The sequence below is a fragment of the Fistularia commersonii genome, chromosome 15 (assembly GCF_037954325.1).
Source record: "Fistularia commersonii isolate RoL2024-O1a breed Wild chromosome 15, RoL_Fcom_v1.0, whole genome shotgun sequence".
In the NCBI taxonomy this organism is placed as follows: domain Eukaryota; kingdom Metazoa; phylum Chordata; class Actinopteri; order Syngnathiformes; family Fistulariidae; genus Fistularia; species Fistularia commersonii.
In genome coordinates, this window is record NC_141298.1 from 18,253,040 (window position 1) to 18,279,390 (window position 26,351).

The window sequence follows — 26,351 nt, forward strand, 5'->3', positions numbered from 1 at the left end:
CATTGACAGTCACTTTATTTAAAAACAGAAGCGGGGAAGAAAACAAAAAAAAAAGGGCAAAAAACCAAAAGGGACGTCCACATTGAAATGTTACTTCGGAGGGCCGGGCGTGATTAAATCTAGTGTCGTGAAAAAACAAAGAGGTCATACACAAATTCAAAGTCCTAAAGCACATCCATCCTAGCGTTTGCCGGCACTGGTTGTTTTTACGTGACGTGACAACAGCGCCGCTGTAGAATCTACGACAGAAGGTTACCGACGGCGCGGGGGGTTTAGTTGGCGTGGTGCGTGGTGGAGAAACACAGCTTCAGCGTGTACGGGTAAGGCCCACCTAGGACACAGCAGAGGACAAACATCTCAGCGAGGACGTCACGTCGAAGGTCTTTGCCAGACAAACGCGACGGCGCTTACTGGGGTTCTTCATCTGGAAATGGTTCATCATGGCTAGAGCTTCCATGGCGTCGTTGATGGACTCCCACTCCAGGAGGCCGGAGGAACTTCGCTCACCTTTCACGCCAGAAAACAAAAACAGAACAAGCGGTTACGTTTCATGACCGTAAAAAGCCGAGCCGGACGATAAAGACGCCCGACGTCTCCTCCCTCTCGTCTCATCTGAGAAAAACTACGTGTTTTGGCTCGAGCTCGCGCTGGACGGCGTCGGCGTAATGACAGACGGGACCGGACGTCACTCCCGGGGGCCGCGGCGCTCCGAAAAGCCGCCGTTCCGCAGCCCGGAGATAGTTTACATCCTCACACATATGTTACTCACTCTTCCCAGTGAACAGTTTCACATTTGACGGGGTCTTGATGCCCAACTCCTCGCAGACCTGGAGTGGAAAGAGAGAGAGAGAAGCTTCAGCGGCCGTTTGAGACGGAGGTCGGTCGGCCGGACCTCCGGGACTTCTCTCACCTGGTTGAAGATCTCTGCGGAGATGTCAGGCTGCGCGTTAAAGAAGTGTAGCACGTTGCTGGGGTGCTGGATTCGGTTCTTGGCCGCCTGCTCCGGGGAGGTGAAGCGGTTGTTTCGAGAGCCGTGGAAATCCTTGAAGCTGCTGGTGTTGTCCTCCAACTGGTAGCACTGTCCCGGGACGATGGCCTGCTGCTTGGACACGCTGCCGAGGAGAGGGAAGAGCGGTCAGCTCCGGGCCGGGTCGGACGGGAAGAGCTGGCACCGTCGCACCGCCGCCCGGCTCACCAGACGTTGAGCTTCTGCCCGAAGAGGAAGTTGTTGTTGAGGTGAGTGATGGCCCTGTCCACGGAGTAACAGTCTCCCATCTCCACCATGGCCGCTCCAGGCTTGCTCTTCATGAACTTCACCTGGGGAGATCACGCAAAGCGGCCCGAACGCCGTCCGTCATCTCTCCTCTCTTTTGCGCCGCTGGCGAAAATGTAAAATACGCCGTGCGTCGGCGGCGAGAAGGACTCACTCGCTCCACGTTGCCGTAGAGGCAGAAGATGTTGAAGACTTTGTCCGCGTTGATCTTGGAGGGTTCCAGGCCGTAAACCATGAGGACCGGGGAGTCGGCGTGAGGCCCGTACTCGGGCGGCGGCGGCCCGTAGCCGGGGCCGTAGCGCTGGCTCCCTCGGCCGCGGCCGCCCATGCCCGGCCCCATGCGGTGCGGGGGAGGGGGGCCGTAGCTGTCGTCATTGTAACCGTGGTAACCTCCCTGAGGGCCACCTGGTTAGAGAGAGAGGGAGGGGGAGAAACAAAACAAAAGGCCGACATTAAACGTCTCGGCCGAGGTCCTTCAGTCCTCTCTTCCACGATGGGATGCGTACCATAATCAGGCGGGTGGTCTCCTAGGAGAGCGGGCTGCCTCTGCCGTTTGTTGGGATTGGCATTGGGATCTAGGACGGTAAAATCAAAAGTTGCCAGTCACACGGTTTCCCGGGGAGCAGACACATCAGCAGGTCCTCAACACGGGCTACTTTGCGCTACGGGACGAGGTGGTGATCGGCATGCGGGAGGGGAGGGGAGGGGGGGGGAGGCTTCTAAACACATCTAACGTCTGCAGGCTCTGTTTGGTTAGCTCATAGGTGACATAATGGAGATTTTCCTGCATTTAAAATTCCACAGATTACGGTCCTTGTAACACACGGCCTACATTTTATATCCTAGTACGAACACGAACACACCTTGTGAATTGTTCCAATTGCCTTCACCGTCAGCATCTGTGCAGGTACACATATACACAGGTCAAATCCAGGGTCACATTGGAAAACACTTGGCAGCACTGCATTGTCACATTTGTCAGAAAACAAACAGAAAAAACTCAGAATAAAATGTGCATCAGGGCTTCGGGGAGCGCCTGTTGCTAAAGCATGTTTTATTGACAACTATTGGGAACTACGCAGTGTATACAAATCACAGTACAGTACAAAGCTACTGACAAAAATCCCTGTTGCTGTAAAAAACAAACAACAACAACAACAACAAAAAAAAAAAAAAATCCATCATTTCAAGAGCAAAAAAGCCGAAGGCTCCTCCAGCCTGGGAGGAGGACCCCCACCCTGAGGCTTGGACCCGTCCAGAATAGAGGCGTACGCCGGGCTCGGTCCGGTCTAATGGACGAAAACAATTTGGAAAAGCTTTTTTCCTTGTTGCTTCTCTGTCTGTAGTCTCTAAACTACTCTGCGCTACAGACTGGAGCGACACCAGTGAACCTTAGGGTCAAACCACTGGCGGCTTCTACTGCACCCTCTGGTGTGCGGGGGGGGGGGGGGGGGGGGGCACTTCAGTTGACTTAATAATAGTCCGCTTTCAGGGTTCCCCATTGAAACGGTACTATTTTTAGGCGGCCGCTGCTGTGACCTTGTGCGCTGACACGCCGCGGCGGCAGAGACACTCCTAAAGCCTTTAGCGATGCTTCATCTAGGAGTTCTTTAGATAAGCCCGGGCCTTCTGATGGGGGAGATGATTTGTGCACTAAGCACACGGAGGCCTGTGCCTCCGACGGAAATCTGGGACTAAAGGCGTCGGACCGCCGGGGAGAGCGAGCAGCAAAAGCAAACAAATGTGTCAGATCCTTTGGTACGTGATGAGCTGCCGAGACGTTAAGTGTCACACGTCACAAGACATTAATATATAAAAAAGAAGAAAAAAAAAAAAATCCATACTTTTCAGAAACTAGGCTTAATCTACAACACAGACAGGGTCAAAGTTTACTAGCTGGCCGCTTTGGTCCTCACTCACGCTCGGCCCCTAATTTATTCGGAGGGCCGGTCGGTTGTGCGGCGTCTACATAGCTTAGCGCTAACAGTGAGTTCGGTTTTGTCCTGTCACACACTTGCAACTTGTAACCATTTAATCAGATCGGCATTTGGTTGAAGTACTTACAGCACCACACCTGGAGCATGGGACACAGTGGGCAGGTAGGGGGCAGTCTTCAGCAAGGATGCTACCCGCCAACCTCTGACTCCAGCCTCAACTCATTCTCCCTCTTCATTCTTTTCTTCCTTCTGTCCTTCTTTGCATCCCCTCCACCAGAGAGATAAGTGCATCCACACGTCCCAGCTTGGTTTTGACTTGCTGTCACTTTGTTTTTGCAGTTGCTACCACGGGCTCATTCGCAGCTTACCGTGCTCTGACCACAAGGCAGGGCATTTGCACCGTTTGACAGCGGGCTGCCTGTCCACAGACACACTGAGCCAAACCTGCATCACACGGGAGGCGTTAAAGGCATCACTATGGGCCAGTGCAAAAATAAAAAAAAAAGGGGGAAAAAAAAAAAAAAGAAAATGAAAAAAAAATTGAAAATAAACTTGGGGAGGGAAAAAAAAAAAAAAGGTAAAATGAAACAACGGAGAAACAACACAAGAACAGCACAAAGAGAAGGAGGGAAATGGGTAGAAGGCAGAGGGGGAAAACAACACCAGTCCATAAACGATGAGCGCTCTGGGGAAGGGTTTTAACTCTGTTTGCATCTGCGCTTGTATGCTCGGCGGGTGTTTGATGCTTATGTCTTCGTGGGCCCCCCCGTGGATGTTTCCTCTTGTGTGAAAATCATGGGCGCTTGCGTGATGCTTTCTTATTTGGCTTAACGGCCGCCAGCCATCGTCAAACGTGAAAGGGCGTCTAGCGCTTGACGATGAGCCGCCTGGAATATCTGCGTGACGATGTGCTGTCGTGGCGGTTCAGCTCTGTGTGTTGCCGTGGATATTGGGCTCGCTGTGTTGTCGTGTGGTGTTCAGCACAGGGCGGCGGCGGCGGCGGCGGCCAGCTGTACGAGCGTCAGAGAGTTTACCGCCCCCGTATGTGTTGTCGTCTGTCCCCTGGTCGGGACGAGTGTGTCTGAACTGTCCTCCGTTACGGCAGGAAGGCCCCGCGGGCCGGGAGGCGACGACACCGACTCCCGCCCGCACGGCCAATGTGTCGTGTCAAGAGCGGCGGCTCCTCGGGAAACTGCAGATGTGCTGTGGCGATGGAAGCTTCGCGTTCTATCGAGATCAGTCTGTGGCGGATATGCGCAGTGTCTGCTCGCGTGGCCACGGGAGTGTTTCTGTCCCTCAAAGTGAAACGGCGGCTATCGTCCGCTGCCCAGAGTAAAATGGATTCCCATGTCGTGCGGCGGAGATACAGGTGATGATGGACTCAGCACAAGGAAGCGCCGAGTTGAGCTTGTGTTCCGGTGTTTGTTGCCCCACTGTGTCCGATGTATGCCGGTGCGGATTTACGTCAGTTGTGGCTGTGAGTGCTGTAATACCGTGGCTGTCGGAGCGGCGGCGGCGGCGCCGGCACCGGCAGCATGTGTCAGCCTGTATGCGTTTGCACAGTGAGGACACAAGGAGTACCTCTGGTTCGTAAGGCAGCTCAAACATGACAATCTCAAGAATCCCGTCGAAGGACCCGATGCCAAACACCTGCATGGAACCGACGTGGCGCACGTCGTCGTCCCGGTCGCGAACGAGACGAGGAGGCGTGGCTTTTGGCAAAAAGGAACGCGCCCTCGTCAGATCCGTTCATCAACGGACGCCTACGGCTTTGAGTTTGCAGCATAAAATTTAGCACTCGGGGCGAATCAGAGGCCGTCGTGCAGCACCAAAGACAGGACAGTTACATGAAGCTACTTGGATGGAATCAGACCGCGAGTACCGGTGGGCTCCTGGAGCTCTGCCCGCGTTAAAGGACAGGAACCAAATCACATTCCTGGCTCACCGCTCACTAAACTGAAAAGAATAAAATAAAATGATGAGCCAAAAAACAGTGGAAATAATTAACCCAAGGTTACACAACGGAGGAAAGCTACCGAGGCCGGTGCGGTGACCCGTATTACTCTTTTAACTCTATCCAAAAGAGAGAGAGAGAGACAGAGAGAGAGAGAAAGCGCCATCTGCTATCGATAGGCTATCATTTAACTGACTGCAGTTTCTCTCTGAATTGATGGCGACGTCCCGTCAGGTCAGAGAGAAGGAGCGGTGAGCGGCAAACGCTGGAAACGGCAACAGAATTTGTCACAAAACACACCCGTCGCCCGGCAGGCGGGTGTTTTCATGGTCTCCGCGCGGACACACCGGATCGAAACAAAACCCCACGGCCGGATCTCTGTCTGCAATTAACTGATAGAGGTGGAGGAAACGGATTCGTGTAGCGGCTGAGACCGAGCTGCGGCGGCCCGCTGACCGCAGCCGCCGTCATTTCAAATAAGACACGGAGGAAATACGGTGGCTTCGCCGCGGTCGGCCGTCGGCATCTTGACCGACGTTTTCGTCTTTATAATGTGACGCCGGGTCGGACCGCCGTTACGTCCTGGCTCGAGGCCTCACGACATGGCGTTCTGCACGTGCGGAGGTAAAGGAACGATCACAAGCGGTCACTCAAGACCCGCGTGGAAAGAAAGGCATTCTCACGCCGGGCGTGAAATCAGAGCGGCCCACTTGTGATCGGATCACCGGGGCTCGAACGATACCGGGTCAGGTTTCCTTCCATGAGGCCACCTGAGCAGGTTTGATTGGTTCTGAATGAATCAATGCATCAGCGTGGCGATGGCGCCATTAAATCCCGTAACACATAACGCTTAACTTAGAGCCTCTTAGATGCTAACGCAAGGACGTGACTCCAAACAAGGGTTCCTTGATGTCAGAACATCTACTTGATTTCAGGTCTATTGACGGTTCGCACTGCATGACTCGCTTTAAAAGGTTCCATGAAATCCAGGATTCTTGTGTCTTTCAGATTTGAATTTCCGCCAACCGCACCAGTAACACACGTTTGGACACAAGTACACAATCTGAGACCGTGAATCACCGTCAGCCGTCTGTCTCCCTGAACCCAGAACGTCCTAACGTCCGGCGGCGTGTACCCGACAGCCATCTCCATCTCAGGATTCATTTCATGGAACCATCTGGCGTCTCTCAAAACAAGCCCTATCCTAGTGTTTGGTTTGGTTTCTGACAAAATCTCCAATATGTGTTTACTGCACCAAGAGTGGCGGGGACGTGAGGCTGTGCGGCTGTGGCATGCTCTACAGGGAGCGTGGACCTACGTGAAGAACAGTGTGCCTGCGGACTCTACGGTGGAAGAGGTGCACGAGCTTCTGGCATGCATTAGGCTGTCGTTAAGGTCGGCTGCCATTGAGGTTTCTCCTCATGCCCTAACTTTGTGCCTGCTGTGTGGCGAGAAAATGCATGAAGAACTGTGACGGCGTCACGGGAATACTGCCTTGGAACACTAAGTCGACCACCGCGGTGAACTGTGGAAGCAACCGCTCTGCTGTGATCGAAGGCAATACCCCCAGAGCAGAGGACCCTAACATCCCATACGCTGGCATGAGAGGAAAAAAGGAAGAAAAAGGGGGAAGGAGAGGTCGGGAACTGACTGTTACCTTGGCCGCTCAGGTTGGGGTTCGTGTAGTCCCACGTGTCCTGGTCATTCTTGAAGACGTTAAGGCGAGCGGGCTGCAAGACGCCATTCAAAGACAAAGAGCCAACGGTCAGATCTTTCACTGCGCCGGGTGCATCGACCGCCTCGCCGCCCCCCGCGTACCTTGGCATATTCAATCTTCAGAGTGCAGCAACCGGAATAGATGTCTGCCCCGTTCAGGGAGGCTTTGGCCCGCTGGGCACTTTGAACCGAGTCAAACGTGGGAGCCACCGGTTAAGGAGACCATACGGACGTCTGAAGGCCGCCGACGGGCGGGGGGACGGGGGGACGGGACAAGGGACATGTTCGTGAAGGATATTCAACCATGGCCTGAACGCCGTTCTTTCTGAAGATGACGATCCTCTGTACCGGACCGCAGTTGTTGCAAATGGTGTAGAGCACGTCCTGTGAAGGCAAACGACGAAGCGTTAGCGAACGACGGCGCACCGAATCGACGCCGCCGTTAGAGACCCAGATGTTCCGAGACCCAAACAAACATGGCGGCGACCCCTGAACACGTTACCGTGGTGATGGGATAGATGGGGTTAATGATGGTGAGCAGCAGCACGTTGTTGACACTGCGGGTGTCGTCCGAGTCCCCGGGCCGGGAGATCTTCTGGCTGGTGGAGTAGTTGATGAAGGCGGGGTGGCCTGCGATGTAGACCTGGTTCTCGGCGGCGTACGTGACGGCGTTGCAGGAGCCGTTCATGTCCTCGTACTCCACCAGGGCCTGGCGCTTCTTGGGCATCATGACCACATAACTGAGTTACAAGAAAACACCATACTTTCGGAGTTGGTTTCGTCATATATTTCAACACGCGTCACGCAACATTTATATGCGAGCGGAACTTGCGCCTACAATTATTTCCAATCATATCGGTCACGCTAAATACGGTACCTCCTCAAATGTATGCTTCCCACTGACGATAAGGACTATTTCCTTTACTTGTGGCTTTTAGGACATTAGCTCAGCACACCTTTGGAAAACAACTGCAAATGAGTCCAGTGGTCAAGACAAGAAGACTTCGAAGCGAATTCCCAACGACCCGGAGGACCGAGGACCTCCACAGACAAGAGCAAATAAAGAAAACACACGCCGTATCCAGGCTGAGAACCGGAAGCGCGCTGCACGTCGACAACGCGACACACGATGGCGAAAGAGACGTTTGCAGCTTAATTCAAGGTTAGAACCCGAGACCAAAGCGTTTGAGTGTTTTCTCAGGAGACCTCTCGGTGGCCTTCTGAAGCCGGCCGTCTCTTCATCCACATTTATACAAACGCTTGAGTCAATTGCGCTGCACTTCAAGATAGGACAATACTTTATGTCATTTAAATTTGGGACTGCAACGCTTTAGTACCAGGATTGCAAAAGCACGGCAGCATACGGGTGGGTGTGTGTCATCTTTACTCCTCTCCCGGGGTTAAGAAGCGGGGGGAGAACGTCGCTGAGGAATGAATTGTTTATCCCTGATGTATTTTTCCTCACGTATTCTGCAGCTTTGCAGACTATTTCAGGAATGCCCTGCACACGGCGCCTGCTGTGTGTTGGCTAGCTAGGGAACTATCTTGTTTTGAGTCCAGCTGCACGGAGCTTTTTGAGATGTAGTGCATTGTTCACTTGGCACGTCTGCGCATCGCTCAAGAAACCTGCAGCGAGTTCAAATTGAGGCATGGCATCTTGTTGCGTGTTAGAGAGGAACCTTCAGGAGGTTGGTACCTGATGGCTCCGAACTCCTGCAGGGCCTCCACTAGGTCAGCCTCCATGATCCCATCGATCAGGCCCCTGATGTGCACCACCTGGGAGGGTAACGGTTTATGAGGGTCATCATAGCTCTCCTAAAAATGACACACACAGGATGACGCTTTGATAAACAAACAATAGATACGAGTTGTTCCTCTAGAAGACAAAGGGAAACCAAGCGTTCGGATGAAGGACCGGCAGCAGATGTTATCCGCAAAACGTGCGATGGACTTGGAGCCGTTCATGAACGGGCTCGACCCGGGAGGGCGACCCGTTTCCTTAGCTTTTGGCGTGAATTTTATCTTAGACGGGTTCAAAAGCCCGGTTGTACACGGCAAAGCGATCGAAGCGTCCGTCCATCGGCGCCGGGATGCTAGCCCTGTCCTAGCTAGCTTAGCATGGCTAGGGATGAGGCGCCTCTTTGTCGGGCTCGACCTGTCCCTCGCTACAGCGAAAAGCGCGCAGCCTCCGGCTCAACGAACACCCGAGCAGCGAGGCAAGACAGAAGGCCAACCGTTGTCATTCCTCCCTCCTCCGTTTTCTGTCTTTTCGTCGCTCTGCCGCCTTCTCCGTAGTATCGGCCCGCAGCCGCAGCCATGTTGTCTCGTCCCCGGAGTGCAGCGGCCGCCGCTGCCTTCACGGCCTGTTGGAATATCAAACATCCTCGGACAGACGCGCTGAGAACCTTTCGCTTTGTTTCAGGGTTTCCACGCTGCAAAAACACACACTTTAGCGTCCCCGAGGAGTGTCTTGGTGCTCGGTTTTATACTAAACACTTGTATTACGTCGCGGGGACAAAGAATCTAATATTACACATTTGGTGTCTTAGCCCAGGACAATAAGGCGTTGTACTAGAACATAAATATGTCTAACAGGGAGAGTTTGTGCTGTGTGTGCCCCTGCTTTGCTCCCAGACATCTTTTTGGAGAAATCTTGTTTAATCGTTGTTTAATCCGGGGTTAACTCGAGGTTTCAGGCGCTGCGGCTGGGAGAGCTGCTGCGTTCACGTACGGCTCGGACATCTGCGTTGCAGAGAAGCCCCGCTGCCGCGGCTGTCCGTGCAGGACGCCCGGCCCTGGCGGGCGGCGGGGCTTGCAAATAAAAAGTTACACTTCTATCGGTGTTGATTTTGCCCAACTCTGCGTTTACTCGGATTGCTGCGGATGAAATATGACCCGTCGTACCCGTTCGGCCCCGGGTTACCGGGAGAGTATTCGTTTCAGTGGCGCGGCGAGATCTTGGCAGTTCACCGGGGACGCGGGGAAAGCGATGACCACGTCTAATCATGACATAATTAGGCCCGGTCACGGGATTGTGTGTCCAGGGTCAACTCTCGGCGCACGCTTTTAAATCTCACTGTTTCATTTCCTGAATTCACGGCTCTTGGTCCGGGTTCTCTTTGCACAGGACGGGCCAAAGCGTGGACGGACGGCGGCCGGTCCCCCGTAGCTTCTCGCCACCTTAATATTCTGGACACGTATCGAGTAACGGGCGAGCTCCCGAGGGGCGATGGATCACACGGGGACAAAGTCGAAGTTTCAGTGTAATTATGACAACGTACAGTGGATTACAAGGCATCCTCGTCCGCCACGGCTCATTGACACGCAATTACAAAAACGTCAAATTCAATGACACTTCTAAAAACCAAACAGGCAAGACTTGTGAAGCATTGCGTTCAAAGGGTCACACGCGGTGGCAGAAAACCCGCACATTTCTTTACCGCGGCTTCTTTTGTCAGTTGTTATCTGTCGGCCGCACACTCATTGTATCATCATTAGGTGTGATCGAGTTGAACGGTCGCCGCCGGGACGACGCTCTGCGTCGCACGCGGACCAACAGTCGCCGAGGAGGACGAGCGGCCGGCGGTCGGCGTTCCGAATTAGAATCCTGCGAAAACGAAAAAGAAAAGTGCGCGTCCGCTTTCTGCAACGGCAGCGATTACCTGGTGAAGCAGACCTAATCGTGTGTTGGATCCACTCCGTCCACTGACAACAAACAATGTCTAAATAATTGATGGCAATTTGAACGCGGCTTCTCTTTTTGACGCTGACAAGTGGCCGCGGCGTATGTGATGATGCACCCGGAGGTGTCCTGATATTCAAGAACGACCTCCACTGCAACGCCGCGCGCAGCGGGAGAGCTTCTCGGCCGGCGCGGCGAGCGGATCCTCTCGCAACCGCCGGATCTGACCGTTTCGTGAAGGCGCGCGAGGACCGAGCCGAAGGCCATCGAGACGGCGTCAAGAACGTCAAACCCGGTCTGACGGTTCTCAGCTCAAGCGGCCTCGGGGAGGCAGGTCTTCTCATCGGCGCGGCGTGGAACGATGAGGACGATCAACGTTTCTGCTTTGAGACGTTTGAGTCCACGGGTGCTTTTATTTATGAGGGGAGAAAAGACCAGAACAAGCGATAAAACGTCAAGGACGTCACGGCTCCGTCCTCCTTCGACTCATCGACAAAGTATCTGCGGTGACGTCTTGGTCACGGGAGCCTCCTGGTTCAGGTGAACATCCGCCGTGTAGAGCTTCGGGTCAAAAATGTCTCGTGGCGTTCGTCGGGTCCAGGGAGTCCTGAGAAGATCGTTGAAAGGACGGCGCTCTGGAGCTCCGAGGTGAGGGGCCGCCGGTGTCGCGCACGTGACCCGCTCATCCCACCGCTGCAGCTCCGGCAGCTGAATCCGACGGAGCTCCGAGGTTGTAAATGTGCGGTCGTTTCCCGCAAGGTCTTTTCCTTCCGCTTTCCATCGCGCGAAATGATAAAACGATGATGTAACGAGCCGGTTTACTCGGTGCGGCTTCTCCCGCCGACCGATCGGCCGTTTCCCCCGGAAACCCTCGAGGAGACGATACGGAACGAAAACCGGCTCCGTGCACGACGGAGAACCGAGGAAGCCACTCCGAGGCGAGTCAAGCCGATACGCTGCCGTGGAGAAAAGGACTTTAATCCACTTCATTGATCAGTTCTTTTACAATCATCTCCTCAGACATTTGAAGGAAGCATGGCAGCAGTCTCAGCGCGGCGCTCTCAGAAGCCTTGAATATGGCAGTAGGCCTCCAAGCTGGAGAAGAGGATGTAGAGGAACCAGAGTCCGAAGAAAACCAGCGCGGTGAGGATCTTGGGGATCCGCGGGCCCCCGAGCTCACCGCCTATGGACGGTCTCCGGCGTAGCATCAGCAGTCCCATGGTGAAGAACGCGAAGATGGTGAAGAGCGTGACGGAGAAGGCCAGCGAGCCGGGCTCCACGCGGAACACTTTACCTTTCACCTCCCAGTAAATGGCGGCGATGGACCAGGCCACGCCGATACCCAGGAACACGTTAACGGCGTTGCTGCCGGTCACGTTCCCCACCGACGCGTCGGCGTACTGGTCCTGAGTGGCGGCCACTTTACTAGCAAAGGTGTCTGAGAAGAGAAAAGAGCAAACACAGCGGCCTTAACGTACCAATCGCTTCATACACAACGTTGTTAAGATACCGAGCACGGTTCCGGCAAAGTCACGATACCAATACGAGAGCGAGAACATCAAAATTTGAAATTGCCAGGTCCGGCATCTCCGCTACGCTTCAGGACGCCGCCGCGTCTTCTGAATTGACTTCCTGCCTCCCCCAGGACGCAAATCTGCCGCCTGTTCTTATCTCCCATCATTTTATCTCTTTGGGCTTATTTCACGTTTTTTTTAACAAGATTCCGAGCGTTTATCGTGACACGTACAGTGTAGAAACCTGTTTCTCTGTACAGTGAAATTCCTACTTTGCTGTCTGCAGTGCATTTGGATAGGTGCTAATCATAATCCAAGCGAGCCGTGAACCCAGGAGGAAGACGCTTTCTATGGAAACGACGCACCCAATAATAGCCAAGCGCAAAGCGGGTGCACGTGGGACCGATATCGCGCGTGATTATAATGGCAACGCAATGGAAGCCTTCCATGGGCGTTGTTATTATGTCGCAGAAACACACATCCATACACGACCACATGGAAAACTGCCTGTGTTGTGAGTGAAGGAGAAGGAGGTGGCTGGCGATCCCATCACGCCGAGAGAAAGCGGCCTCCAGATATCGTGCTTTAAACGAGAGTCGTTTCGATGTCTCTTTTCGATGTCCCTGACATTATGAATATCCTTCTTGTTCAGGGGTTTTCCGTTTTGGCATCCTTATTTTGTGGGTTTAAACGGGGGAAATTCATTTAAGATTGAAAAAAAAAGAAATGGACATATGAACCCACCTCTGGAACAAATTGAATTCATATATCAGCGGTGGAATTCGTATTGGACCGCTGTGCGGGCGTTGCACGTGCACCGGCCCGACATCGGCGGCGCCGAAGAGCGAGGCTTAATTAAACTTGGCAGAGTTTTGAATAAATCTGCACGCCAAAACATGCTCCATAAAGAAAAGATGATTTATTTGACATGGAACACAAAATACTTGTTCTCGCATGCGTGATCATGTGACTGTTTAATGTAAAAAAGTATCGGTGTATTTCGGGGCGCTTCTCGAAAAGTAGAGACGATAATGTTATATTGTATAATGTTATAAGGACATCATATATCCAACAAGAGGTGCAAAAAAACAAAACAAAGGAGGGAAACAATCGCATGATCATTCTGTTCTTTTCAAAAGTGACGTTACAATGACATATTTGTGAGAAACATGTCTCCGGAAGCATCCGAGGAAGACGTCACGCACCGTGTCAAATAAATCATCTTTCCTTTTTGCAGTGTTTTTTGGCGTGCGGGTTTTTTCCAAACTCCACAACGTCGAACTTTGTCTTTTTTCGATCCGGCAGCCATCCCTAACTGAGCGGCGGACGCGCGTGTGTTTTTATTTCTATCTCTTTGACTTCATGACGTTCCCGACTCACCGGGAAGCGACGTCCCCAGAGCCACGAACACCACGGCGGTGACCGTGTCCCTCAGGCCCACCGTGCAGCCGAAATGGGACGCCAGGTCTCCGATGAGGGCGGTCAGGAAGCCGATGACGGTGATGGACACGATGAAACACGCCCAGCCGTTCCAGTACTCCGTCGGGGGGACGCAGGCAAACAGAATCTTCCAGAAAATGCAGAAAATGTGCACGAAATAGTCGCAGCAGTTGGGCAGCCGCTGCCCGTCCTCGTCTCCATCACCTGGGCAGAAACAAAGAGAGGCGGCTCATCCTCCATCCTCCAGTCACCCTGAAAGAAGCTGATCCTCCATCTCCGCCGCACGGACATACATCCAAATCCAAACACCTGGCCGTGTAATCTGATTACTTTGGGTGGCATAAGGTGGAAACCACATCTGGGTCTTTTCATTCGGTCCTCGAAAAGCTGATCGAGAGCGGAAGGGTTTGACTGACTGCCCTGTCAGGCCATAGTGTGTGTGGCACACACACACACACACGCACACACACACACGCACACTATACATACATTGTTTACACAATATGCTTTCCAAAAATTGTATATGTCTGTATAGACCAGGGGTCGGCAACCCGTAACACCCAAAGAGCCATTTGGACCCGGTTTCCTCAGAAAAGAAAACACTGGGAGCCGCAATTTTTGACGTCTAACATAAAGGTACCGCTGTATATATTGCTTTTTATTACCTTTACACTTTGTATAAACAAGTGTGTTGCTTCTGAAATTCACAAAGTATTACGGAGAAAATAAAATTTTATTTGTGTAATGAACTCATTTTGAGCTTTGGGCTTTCAGAGCGTGTAGCGGAGCCTTGACCTGAATTTTAAAAATAAACCGGGAGAAAATCACTGTGTCAGTAAACAATAAAATAAATATTTGCAAAATATCTTCATAAATATTTATTTTACCTAGTTTATGGGACTTCTGCTCCTGAACTTCTGCGCACAGCATCTGCAAATCGGGACTTTACCGGCCGGCGGGTATACCGGCTTCCGCCGGTGTGACGTTATTTTGAGCGGCGAAAAATAATAAATATAATTTTATTTAATAATTCAAGATCACAATAATCTTCCAACTTAGAACTAAAAGTAAAAAAAAAGGAATGAACACAAATGAAATACACTTCAATTCAATATTTATCATTTATTTTCCCGAGCCGCTCGGAGCCGCGGTGTAAAGATGGAAGAGGAGCGGCGGGTTGGCGAGCCCTGGTCCAGACAGGCAGATCTAGAGCCATATTTGGACCAGAGAGTAAGAAGGTGGGATCTAAATGCTCCACGCAGAGACTCTGACAGCCCGTGAAAGATTTGACACGGCTACGATACAAAGGAGGCCGCTGACCTGCGCTGACGGTCACCGCCCCGATGAACTGCTCCTTCCACGACTGCGAGCCCACCAGCACCGCCAGGTTGGTGTCCTTCAGGAGTTTGTCCACAGTGCTCTGGTGAGCAGCCCGGGAGAAGAGTGAAAAAAAAACAATTCAGAGTTCAGGAGAAGCTGAAAACCCCAGATGTTCTTCTCTCTCCGTCCCTTGAAACCCCCTGAAGTTCTCCAATATCTCCTGGATTTAAATGACACACACACACACACACACACTGGGCCCAAAGCTGCCCTGGAGGTCCACTACTTCACAACAACACTTTATGACACATGCATCTCAACACACACAAACACACACATGCTTCGTGTGAAGGTGAAGGGGAGAAAGAGGGGAGTCTAAGAGGAACGAAGAAGAGAGATGCTTCCAGACATGCAGGTGAGACAGTACCTGGTCCAGAACTCCGTTCTGAGTCTGGCATGTGGGAGGCGACCGAATGGTTAAAACGTGAGCGTTCCTCATGCACGTACTTCTCACATCTTCACAGAACTATAATAATCCACTTAGCAAACACCTCCACCGTGTGGAAAATGCCCGTCGCCACTTTCTCCTCAAAAAACCTTCCCGCCGTGAACCATGAAGGTGAAACAAGTGTATTTGTCTTTGCAGAGAGCGTCGGTCACACACACCTTGAACTCACAGGACTCCTCGATGACCACCTCCACGCTGCTGTGCTCGCCCAGGATGGGTTTGCCCATCTCGGAGATCCTGCGGGCCTCCTCCTCCTCGGGGGTGGGGTTCCCTGTCAGGCGTCGGGCATTTTATCGCGTCCGAACACACGTCGGCGTTTCATTTGCAAACCGGCCGCACTCAGAAGCCGAAGCAGACGGTTCAACCGGAACCCCCACGCAAAACACACGCTTTCTTTCAAAGGTGCCCCGTGTCACGTCCAGGTCACGAGCGGAGAGTCCCGCTCCAAAGGATTCCAGCGACGCTAATATAACATCGGGCCCGATCGATGAACGCGGCGGGACAAAAGAGCGGCGTGACCGACGGACGCAGCACGAGGCACCTTTCAAACCACACCGGCGGCGGTCTTACCCTGGTTAAGCAGCAGAGCTGAAAGACAGACAAGACGGCGACCGGTTTAAACGGTGTCCGGGAAACACAGCATCTCATCAGAGCGGCCCGCGACCGTCGGACGCAAAAAACAAGCCCCGGTGACCGAGAGATACTGGATCCGGCAGGGACGGCGGCCTGTTGCAGGGGTTTTCTTGGGTTACCGACTCTGACGTAGGAGCTCCGGAAGCCGCCGCCGCTGCTGTTTTGATACCTGATCTTGGATACCCGGACTTTATTGTGCTATTCATGGCAGCGTAAATGACAGAGCAGAGTCGTCTTTGCTCCGCCGTCGCCTCAAACTGCATTGTGACTGCATCGGAGGAGGACGGCGAGCGGCGCAGCTCCACCTCACACCTACCAGAGAGACCTCGCTTCAGCCACCGGGGCTCCTCCAGCACGATGAAGAAGTTTTCCTGCTTTTCGTACTCCTCCACGTTTATTATGCGCACCTGTAAGGTCTGACTGGAGATGGGCGAAAAAAGACACACACACACACACACACACACACACACACACACAAGAGATCTGTCACAACTCATATTTCGACCCAGATCATTCACGGGTAATCAGACGGATGTCATGTGTAAGAGCCGGCGTGCCGCTGGCATCGACGGGCGTTTACATTCGCTCTGCATCTAAATCACATCGCAGATGAAGCCGCCTGAATAATTAACCGGGGCAGAGTTTTAAATAATTGACGGCCATATTGTGCCATGGTGCTCGTGTGTGCCAAGACATAACTGAACAAAATGACTCACCGCACAATGAGATACCGTTTGGTCGATAAAACGTGGAGATAAAAGGCCGAACCCTTCGGTACCTGATCGGAACGGCCGGGTGAGAAATAAAAACGACGAACACTGCAACACGCCGAGGCTAGCGAGGCTAACCGCCCCCGTAGCGTTTCCTTGACTGTGCGGCTTCTATTGTGCGACGGCGTTACATAACTGTCTTTCACTAAATGTACAATTAGCGGACGTGCAAACCCAGATTATGAAGCCTGAAAGTTTAATGGGAAAAGGATCTGTCGGTTTACATGTACGTCCTCGCTCCCGAGCGGCGACCGTATCGTTACTTGGTGTCGGGTCTTCAGGTGACGCCATCTGATTGGTCGTCATCTGAAAGGGGTGAATGCGTCTCCCCGGGTGGTTTAAGCGGCGCGCGGCCGGACGTGCGAGGTGCACGTGTAAGCTCGAAAACACCGAGGAACATCACGTGACGTACGGACCATCTGCTCCGAGCCATCACATATCCGACTCCAGTAACTAAGATTGGACGTTGACACGAGGATCCCCGCGCAAACTCCGCATCAACTAACGTCTTATTTTCTCGGGATCAATAACGTCCGAATGTTCTCTTTCAGAGATGTGAGATCCGTGAATTTTGCCGTCCGCGCCAAAGTATCTCGTCCACGGAGCTCCATCAATGGCGAGCCTCACCTGGTCTGCTCATTGGTGAATTCCAGTTCACCTTTGGTCTCCTCGTAGTCCAAGCCGGCCTTGGCGCTGCCGTCCTCGGTGTGGAACGGCACGGAGACGGTGCCCCTGGAGCCCGAGTTCCTCACCACCGTCACCGTGAGCGTCCCCGTGCTCTCGCTGACCCTCAGGACCTTCTGACCGAAGGTGAAGATGCCGGCGTGGTCGTCATCCAAGATGGTGATGGTGGCGACGTGAGGCTCCACCAGCCTCCCCTTTGGAGGACTTTCCATCCCATCGTGGTCTCCCTCCTCGAGCCTCAGGTTCTGAAGACGCACGAAGAAATGCTCGTCCTCTTCGAAGATGTCGTCATCCAAGATGTTGACCTGGACGAGGCAGGACGCAGTCCAACGTCACCTCAGGCATGAGCGTTATGAACACCAGGATCAATCAACCACATCGGGGTTACATATAGAGTGTGTGTGTGTGTGTGTGTGTGTGTGTGTGTGTGTGTGTGTGCGCGCGCCTCTTTGCTTTTGCTCACCTTGATTTCTTTCCGAGTCTCGCCTGGCTTGAAGACCAGCGTTCCCTCAGTGAACTCGTAGTCCGACCCGGCATTGGCCGAGCCGTTCTCTGTGCAGTAGTCCACGTGGAAGGTGTTCAGGCCGGTTCCTCCGTCAAGAACCACCCAGAGACTCAGCGTGCCGCAGTTCTCCGTGCACTGGTACTGAGCACTTTCAAAACAGACGTGCGAGCACACGGCCTTGTCGCCGTCCTGACCCGTCGACCCCGAGCGGCGAGTGTGCTCCGCCGCGTACTTCTGTAAAATGTTGCCGGCGCCGATCATCATGCGCGTGGCCTGGACGCGGTAGAAGGCGCGGCTCTTCTTCTGGTGAACCAGGGCAGAGTAGTTGGCCATCTCGATCAGCTGGTCCAGGTCTTTGTCCGGGTGCTTCTCCTTCAGGTCCTTCAGGATGCGGACCACCTGTCGCACACGGAGGCGCTTATTTGGGCTCCACTTTCTATGATATAAAGAGCTGCTCAGCAAGAGAGGACGGCCTCTCAGCACAGCAGGACGAGAACATTTCGCTCAAAACTTCGGTGACGTGCATGACATTTGTTCGTCTTTGTCTTTGAATACATTTGGAGCCCCGCCTCCGTGTCTGGACTCCCACCGCCTCTCCACCTCCTGCTGACCGACCGACCCAGATGAGCCTCGGGAAACCAGATACTTCCCCCCTTCATTTAGAAATTCATTTTGTTTACTTCGCTTCCCGCCCCCCCCAGATCGTGGCCTGGACATACCTCGTCTTTGCTCTGGTCCAGTTCGTGGCCGGTCTGCACAGACACGGTCACGCTGGAGGGGTTCGCAGGACAGGTCCCGCCGTCCGCCGTCTTTCCGTCCACGATCACGTCGATGCCTTTGGGCGCCAGGTCGCCCTCCATTTCCACCACGATGCCGTGTCTCTTGTCGGCACGGTAACGCTTGTGCATGTATTTGTAGAAGAGGAGGCGGCGGTCGGCGACCCAAGCCAAGATCACGCACACCGGGAAGTAAAGCAACGTCACCACGGCCTCCCACACCTGAGGGGACGTGGAAGGATTTACGCCCGCGGCGAGCGGCGAGCGGCGCCGGACAGACGGAGCGAGCGGGAACTCACCTCCACGATGCCGGGGGAAATGACGGCCAGGATGAGGTAGAGCCAGATGTAGGCGAAAATACTCCAGAACGCCGTGATGAAAAAGACGCGAAGGTGTTTGATCTTGCGAGACTCTCCGTCCGGGATCACCCAGACGCACAGGCCGATGATCACGAACATGTTGAAGGCGGCGCTGCCCACGATGGTGCCCGGGCCGAGCTCGCCGGCGTCAAAGTTGTGCCCGCACACCTGGCGACGGACAACATGGAGCAGACGGAGAGAACGGGGGCGAGTCTGAGAAACCCAACGATCGATACAGGTCTAAAAGCCTTCGCGGGCCAAAAACATCTCGGCCCCTCGACGCGTCCATCGATGGACGGGACCAAAAAGGAAACAAACAAGAGCGGCGCCGCCGAGGCCTCGGTACCTCGATGACCGACAGCAGGATCTCGGGTGCCGACGAGCCCAGGGCCATGAGCGTGAGGTTGGACACCGTCTCGTTCCAGATGCGCACCGTGGTTACCGTGGTCTCTCCGTTGGGTTTGGTGATGGTCACCTCCTTCACCTGCAACCACAGAGGTTTGACACAAAGTCCACCAGGAGGGCCGGTTCTCTGAGGCCGGGCCGCCCGCCTCGAAAGCGAAGTCCCGACGGACCGGCCCCTCGCGGCAGGACCCGCCTGTCGGTTTGTTGACGCGACAAGACGGTGGAACCGCATCCTACCTGAGACGTTATGACTTCTATCGATGCCATGAAGCGATCGGCGATGATGGACACACCCAGGAACATGTACATGAGACAGAGGAAGTAGATGACGGCCCTCCCCGCCTGCTCCCCGGCCGGAGGGTTGAGCGGCAGCCACACCGGCAGCAGGATCCCCGGCCTGCACACCACGGTGCCCGTGCACGTCCGCTTGCCGGACCCCGTGCCGTTGCCCGTGGGCTGAGGCTGCTCGGGGCCGGACGCTCGCTCGACGACCCGGGGGCCCGAGGAGGCGCAAGGGCGGGACAGGAGCGCCAGAAGGAGCAGCGCGGCGAGGCGAAGAGGCCGGGGCCCCATGGCGGCCCTGAGGGAAGACGGGGCTCGGGGGGCGCAGGGGGGCGCGGGGGGGCCGGCACACGGATCAGAAGACTCTTCTGGAGAGACAAACCAGGACAATTAAAGAATACACTCGTTCATCCGGCGACATCTCCGGTTAGCGTTGCGTTTGATCCAAGACCTGACCTTCTTCAAGCATCTCTACTCTGAGCTACTCCACTGTTTGCTCCGTGCGTGGCCGCTCAGCTAACAGGACATAAGATCGTTCATTCATCAAAACCATCTTTCCTGCACTCGGCCCGCGGGGTGCCGTCATTGGACGCGAGGCGGGTTCACCTGGGCCAGATGATCCCAGGGCCGCGGAGCACCACACACACCATTCACTCACTCGTTCACATCCACGCGTCACATGCATAAATCCACACGTCTGGACAATGGAGGGTCTCCAAAGGGTCTCCAAAGGGTCTCCAAAGGGTCACCATGTCTGGACTGCGGGAGGAACCCTGAGAACCCCGAGGAACCCCGAGGTCATGTATGTTCGCGCTGCCATTCTACCGCCACGCGCTGGTATGTCGGAGCCCCTCCGGCCCCGAGGAGCAGGTTCAGGTGTTCACAGCGTGGCGAGCTGGGAAGACGTCCACCAGAGGCTGCGGCCTCCGCTCACCTGCACAGGTGACACTGCTCTTTTGTGCACGGCCAGTTGAAACAGATACTGGGGGTGCTGCATCTTTGATGCAGCCTGAGCTCCGCCAGCTCATTATGGAGTTGTGATTCAGAAACACAGCCCAAAGGGCTGCTGCATCACATTTCACTTTCCAAGGACTGCTATGGTTACCAGGACCTCAGACAGAGGGCCACCTTACACCAGAGGGTGCTGGGGGAGGAGGAGGAGGAGGAGGAAGGAGCACCGAAAAGAACATCCTTGGTGCTCACTTTGAGGGAACAATGGGATACGGTGGAGTTCATGGCGTGAAGGAAAAGGCCCCCAAAAATCCAGAGCGCCAGTCACACAAGGAGAAACCACGTCCCCCCATAGGTGGTCTCGGTGGGCGGTCGGCCTCCTCCGACCCCCCAAGCAGCCCCGCGCATCCGCGACCTAATGGGCGCCATTTCCCCTCAGACGGTCTGCAGAATCCAGCGGCGCCCGGGAGCGAACCGACCCGCCCCGGCCGATCGGAAGAGCTGGATGCATTATTGATACGTCCATTCACCTAAATATAGCAGGATATCGCTCCCTTTCATGTCACCTGGAAGCGGCTCCGTGCACTGCATTCAGGAGAGGAGCTTCATGGATTTATCTGCCAGACGCTGCAGAGGTGGAGCCGGTCTCTCCGGAGTAAACGAGGCTCTGTCCGTCCGACTCGGGCCGCGATTCTCAGCCGCGAACGAGCCGGGCGCCGGCCGCGGCCGCCGAGGACGTCTCGGAGCGCCGCGGTGAAGTTTGAAGAAAAGGTCCCTCTCCCCGTTCGGGCCCTTCTCGTGGGCGGGCGGTTCTCCAGGGACCCCCGTTCCCCCCTCGCACACGGGAACGGTGAGCTTAGCGACGGCTCGTCTCCGCTTACGGCCTCGGTCACCGCCGGCGTCTGTCGGCGCCGCCGATAAGTGATTGCCTGGTGTTAGCTTACACCGATAGCGGCGGCGGAGGCACCGGGGGTTAGCGCCTCTAACTGCTTAACAGTTCCAGTTTGTTTCCCCCCCGCTTCAGTCGGCTACCGGGGGGGGGGGGGGGGGGGGGGGGGGGGTGCATTCAACTAGGTGACTTGGGGAGGTGGGGCGCCATCTTGGTTTGCACGTTCACTTTAGCAAGTAAGACTGCATGAGGATGCATGAGGACACCTTCCGGGCTTCTGCCACCGAACATCTCAGGCAGTGGAGGTCCTGCTGTGCTCATGGAGTCATCGCCACGGCAGCGGCCGCCCGCTTCCAGAAGGTCCAGGAGCTCGAGGACTTTAGAATAAACCTGTGTCCCCCGAAGACCGACGGCGTTCCATCCCGGCAAGCGATGGGACTTCCGACTCTGGTCCTGACGGGAAAGAGTCGGACCGAACACGCCTGCGGCTTCAGCCCGTCCAAGATGACGGCCTGGCGCGCGGATCCATCGGAGCCGAGAGTCTCGGCCGGCCGATCGCCAAACGGACCGGCGCCCGGCCGTGACAACCGGATGGTCGTCGATACGGAATCCCAATAGAGCGTCCTCCACGCCGCCCTCCGATCACACCCACGCCGTGACACCAAAGCACACGTCCTCCAGATGGCCTTGGGAACGGAGCCCTTGAGAATCCTCTGCGGGACATCTGGAGGAGAAAGGGGAAGCAGCAGCACCGGCCGCACTCCGTCGCAACAGACCACGGATTTAAGGGCCGAAGCCCCTGAAGCTTCTCTGAGGACCAGTCCAGGATCCGGAGGCCTGGATGTGGAATCTGAATAACACGGAAGGAAAAGCAGCGATTACAGCACAACATCTGCTGAAGTCCTGGCGGGCAGAGGAGAGGAGGATGTCTCCTTCACCGTGAAGGTGAGGAGAAACAGATCCTCCTCTTTAATAAGTAACTGTGGCTTCAGCCTGCTGGTGTGGAGCGTCAGTGGAGCAGGAGAGTCGGGGGGGTAAGGTAACCAAGACAGACAGACCAATACAGTTAGATGTACTCCGGTGACCAATGTCCCACAGTTGTGTGGGCTGAAGCTAGCGGTACTGCGCTAGAGGAGGAGCCCAAGGGAAGCGGTTGTTTGTTAAAGAGTGTTGCCGTTCCGTTGGTGTCTTACCACCTGGTGAAATGTTCCACGGCGCAGAGTCGATGTTTAAACACCTCCTGAACACATTACCTCGGCTGCGCCGGTCAATGGATAAGGGAGCGACAGGAGGAAGTGGTCTGGTACCCTCGGCACGCCGCTGCCGCTGCCGCTCGCCTTCCAGTCCATCAGAAGATGGGAAACTAACGCAGCAAAAGTGAATATCTGTTAGAGGCAGATGTTGTAACAGAACCTGTGATTGCGGTTCCCCTCCAGGACCACCGTGAGCTTTCGAGTTAGATTTGAAGACCTGCGGCACGTAGAAACGTCCCCGGCGTGACGGGACGAACACCTAATTGGTTTTTGCTCGAGGAGACGGCGTCTGGGGCCGAGAGCAGCCTCCGTGTCCGCCGGGTCAACGTTCCCATCAATCTGCGCACCGGTGCTACAAGCTCCGCTGAGCACCGGGCTTGGCTTACAGCGGCGGGCACGCTGCCACCCCACCCGCCCACCCGCCAGCCCGCCCGCCCGCCTCCTCGCTCATCCGCTTTCAGCCGCTGCCGTCCGCCTCCGTCTCCCCGACCTCCCGGCCTCCACAGCTAAATGTTGTGTTTGCGTATCCAGACCGGAGAGGACGACGCTCCTCGGAGAGCCCCGGGGGGCCGGAGGGAGCCTCGGGGTTCAGGACCGCCGGCAGACGCTCCGGGGTTAAATCTCCTCTCGGCAGCCGTGGGCAGGACGCCAGACGCTACCTGTGCTCGCTCAGCCACACGGCCTCTCACACGTGACCGTGACCCACATACCAGGAGTCCATTACCACCTTCTCTCTGCGGCGCCAAGCACCGCTAGCATCACAACAACAACACAAAACATACATTTGAGATAGAGACACCGCAAGCACACATATGGAAAGGCGCCATATATCTGTAAGGACTACAAATATATGTAAGGACTACAAATATATGTAAGGGGTACAAATATATGTAAGGGCTACAAATATATTTAAGGACTACAAATGTCTGTAAGGACTACAAATATATGTAAGGACTACAAATATATGTAAGGACTACAAATATATGTAAGGACTACAAATATATGTAAGGGCTGCAAATGTCTGTAAGAGCTACTAATACCTATAAGGATGACTTATATCTGTAAGGACTACAAATCAATGTAAGAACTACATGTCTGAAAGGACTACAAATGTCTGGAAGGACTACAAATGTCTGGAAGGACTTCACACATCAGTAAGGACTCCTAATAAATGTAAGAACTACATGTCTGGTAGGACTACAAATGTGTGGAAAGACTACAAATATCTTTAAGGACTACAAATATATGTAAGGACTACAAATGTCTGTAAGGGCTACTAATATCTATCAGGATTACTTATATCTGTAAGGACTACAAATCAATGTAAGAACTACATGGCTGGAAGGACTACAAATGTCTGGAAGGACTTCACACATCTGTAAGGACTACAAAAATCCTGGATACCAGGTGACTCCTTGGCCCTGATGCAGGTGGCTGCTCCTGTACGGGCTTTTCTATATTTCACACAGGAGATGAAGACGAGCCAACGTCTCCAACCTTGTCAGGTCCAACACTGGCAAACAAAGAAAGCCCGGGGAGACCCGGATCCACCTGGAGCCCACCTGGAGCCCACTTGGAGCCCACCTGGAGCCCACCTGGAGCCCACCTGGAGCCCACCTGGAGCCCACTTGGAGCCCCGCCCGGCTCGGACGGTGAAACGGTGACCACTGGGGAAAAGATAGTCTGGACTTCAGGCAGACTTGGAGAAGTCTACAGGCGTGCCCTGGAAGCCGGAGGTGGAAGGAGCAGAGCCGGAGTCCGATCATCGGGTCGGGCGAGCGGAGGACCCTTCCTGCCGAGGGCGGCTTGGAGATGACGGAAAGGAAGGGAATATCTGGGTGGAGTTTGATGGTATCCAGACGGCGGAGGTCTTTGCAGGGGTCTCAGCTGACGGCTGCTTCTTCACGCGGGTCTGAAGGAAGGTGTCTTTGGTGTCACCGAGAGGATCTGGAGGGACGTCCGGCACCGGCAGACGGCCTCGGAGGTCGGTCTACAAGAAGCTTTCCACCCGCCATCCCGGGCTCCGTCTCATCTCCGCTCGAACAGTGTCACGCTTCCTTTGGAGATGTTTCAAACCGGAGGAGGTTGGTGTCCGGAGGAGCGAGCGGACGCGGGACTGACAGCCAGCAGACGGCAGCTCCTGATGTTTCCATCACCCGAGCCGCCGCCGGCCTGTCACCTTAGAAGGACCCGAGCTCTCCGCTTCGGCCCGAACCCGCGCCGGGACGGCGGTTATGCAATATTCAGAGTTACGCGGGGACATGGAACCTGCACAGGTTCTCAGGAACCCCGGAGAACCTTCAGAGCAATCAGTAATCCTCAGGGAGGAGCAGGTTCTTTCCACAGGAAAGGAGGTCTACTGATTAGCCAGCGTCAGGTGACATATTTACATCTCTGCTACCAGCAGGAGAGCGGCAGCGCTGGAAAGTCAACACAGCGATTCACTTTTCTTTTTTTCTACCTCTCAGGTGCACGTGGTGGGGGGGCGAGGGGGACGGGGGGGCTTTTATTCTTCAACCATGAGCGCCTGAACTGACGGCAACAGTTTAGAAAAACAAAATGTTAACAAAATGTGCAGAGGCAGCCGGCGGGCTGAACGCACAATAGACCCGCGAGTCAATGAAAACAAAACAGACTCACACAGGCAGACCCTACTCCCGTATGAACACACACACACACACACACACACACACACACACACACACCAGGGGGACAACTGGCCAATTCTAAACATTACAGCGTGATATACACCGTGCACCAGCTGCGTTAAATGAAGTAAAATGGCTGCTGCTGGTCGGAGTAAACACAGACCTGCACCGGTCTGGGGTCTCCACACCTCCGCACCCCGAGCCGCCATCCCGGAGGGGCCCCGCCGAGGGGGTCCCGCCGAGGGGGTCCCGCCGAGGGGGTCCCGCCCCGGGTAACGGAGACGCTCCACCCAGGATCCGACAATCAATCGGAGGAAAAGCTGCGGGACAATGAGGCCCTGCGGTCGCGGGCCGGGGGAAACGTGAGAGAAACCTTTTGTGCGCTGCCACCTGAAATGGCACGTGTGTCATTGCCTGCAAACAAAGCTGCAGAATTGGTTTACCTGCCGACCCCCACGGGGGGCGGGGGGGGGGGGGGGGGTCGCCTTTCACACTGGCGAGCGGGGAGACGAAGCAGCGCACTGCAAGGATTTAGCGGCGAAACCCAAACGTCTGTTGCGTAACGTGGACGCCGGAGACAAAGAGGGATGAACAAATTCTGTGTTTCCTGGGCTCCCCCAGGACTGGGGGGGAGAACTTTATGAAACAAAAACTAGAGCAGTTTGACTAAAAACAAAACCCAGAAGGTCCTCGTGAAGAGCCCGCAGCTTTCACTGGACAGGACGAAGACCAGAACTGTCTGGACGCAAAGAAGGACCACGGCTGAGTCTGTCTTCAGGCTTGGGAGCCATCAGAGGAACATCTCACCCCATGAAATGCACTGGCACACCGAGAAGAGCTGTGTGTGTGTGT

The 26,351-nt window shown here is 54.7% G+C and overlaps 2 protein-coding genes across 7 annotated transcripts; both read right to left on the bottom strand.

Moving 5' to 3' along the window:
• hnrnpl (heterogeneous nuclear ribonucleoprotein L) lies at window positions 1-9,233 on the bottom strand. Of its 5 annotated transcripts, none has more exons than XM_086160282.1 (14): window positions 9,115-9,233; window positions 8,577-8,695; window positions 7,383-7,620; window positions 7,179-7,264; window positions 6,983-7,079; window positions 6,822-6,894; window positions 2,137-2,172; window positions 1,780-1,848; window positions 1,428-1,678; window positions 1,196-1,317; window positions 911-1,112; window positions 770-827; window positions 412-507; window positions 1-331 (listed from the first exon to the last, which is right to left on the bottom strand). In XM_086160282.1, exons 1-14 carry the CDS (start codon window positions 9,196-9,198, stop codon window positions 273-275), a joined length of 1,590 nt encoding a protein of 529 aa, XP_086016408.1. In that variant the 5' UTR covers window positions 9,199-9,233; the 3' UTR covers window positions 1-272. The 5 variants fall into 5 exon arrangements, with proteins under 5 accessions (XP_086016408.1, XP_086016407.1, XP_086016411.1 ...); XM_086160281.1 differs by having other exon boundaries at window positions 412-515; window positions 769-827; window positions 9,115-9,218; XM_086160285.1 differs by having other exon boundaries at window positions 8,577-8,656; window positions 9,115-9,217.
• Window positions 9,234-10,944: 1,711 nt separating this feature from the next.
• Window positions 10,945-20,049, bottom strand: slc8a2a (solute carrier family 8 member 2a). 2 transcript variants are annotated; one of them, XM_086160294.1, is made up of 12 exons: window positions 19,714-20,049; window positions 19,418-19,555; window positions 19,012-19,239; window positions 18,656-18,934; window positions 17,895-18,335; window positions 17,375-17,736; window positions 16,294-16,397; window positions 15,915-15,932; window positions 15,503-15,615; window positions 14,837-14,936; window positions 13,457-13,720; window positions 10,945-12,000 (listed from the first exon to the last, which is right to left on the bottom strand). In XM_086160294.1, exons 1-12 carry the CDS (start codon window positions 20,047-20,049, stop codon window positions 11,624-11,626), a joined length of 2,760 nt encoding a protein of 919 aa, XP_086016420.1. In that variant the 3' UTR covers window positions 10,945-11,623. The 2 variants fall into 2 exon arrangements, with proteins under 2 accessions (XP_086016420.1, XP_086016421.1); XM_086160295.1 differs by lacking the exon at window positions 15,915-15,932.
• Window positions 20,050-26,351: the final 6,302 nt, after the last annotated feature.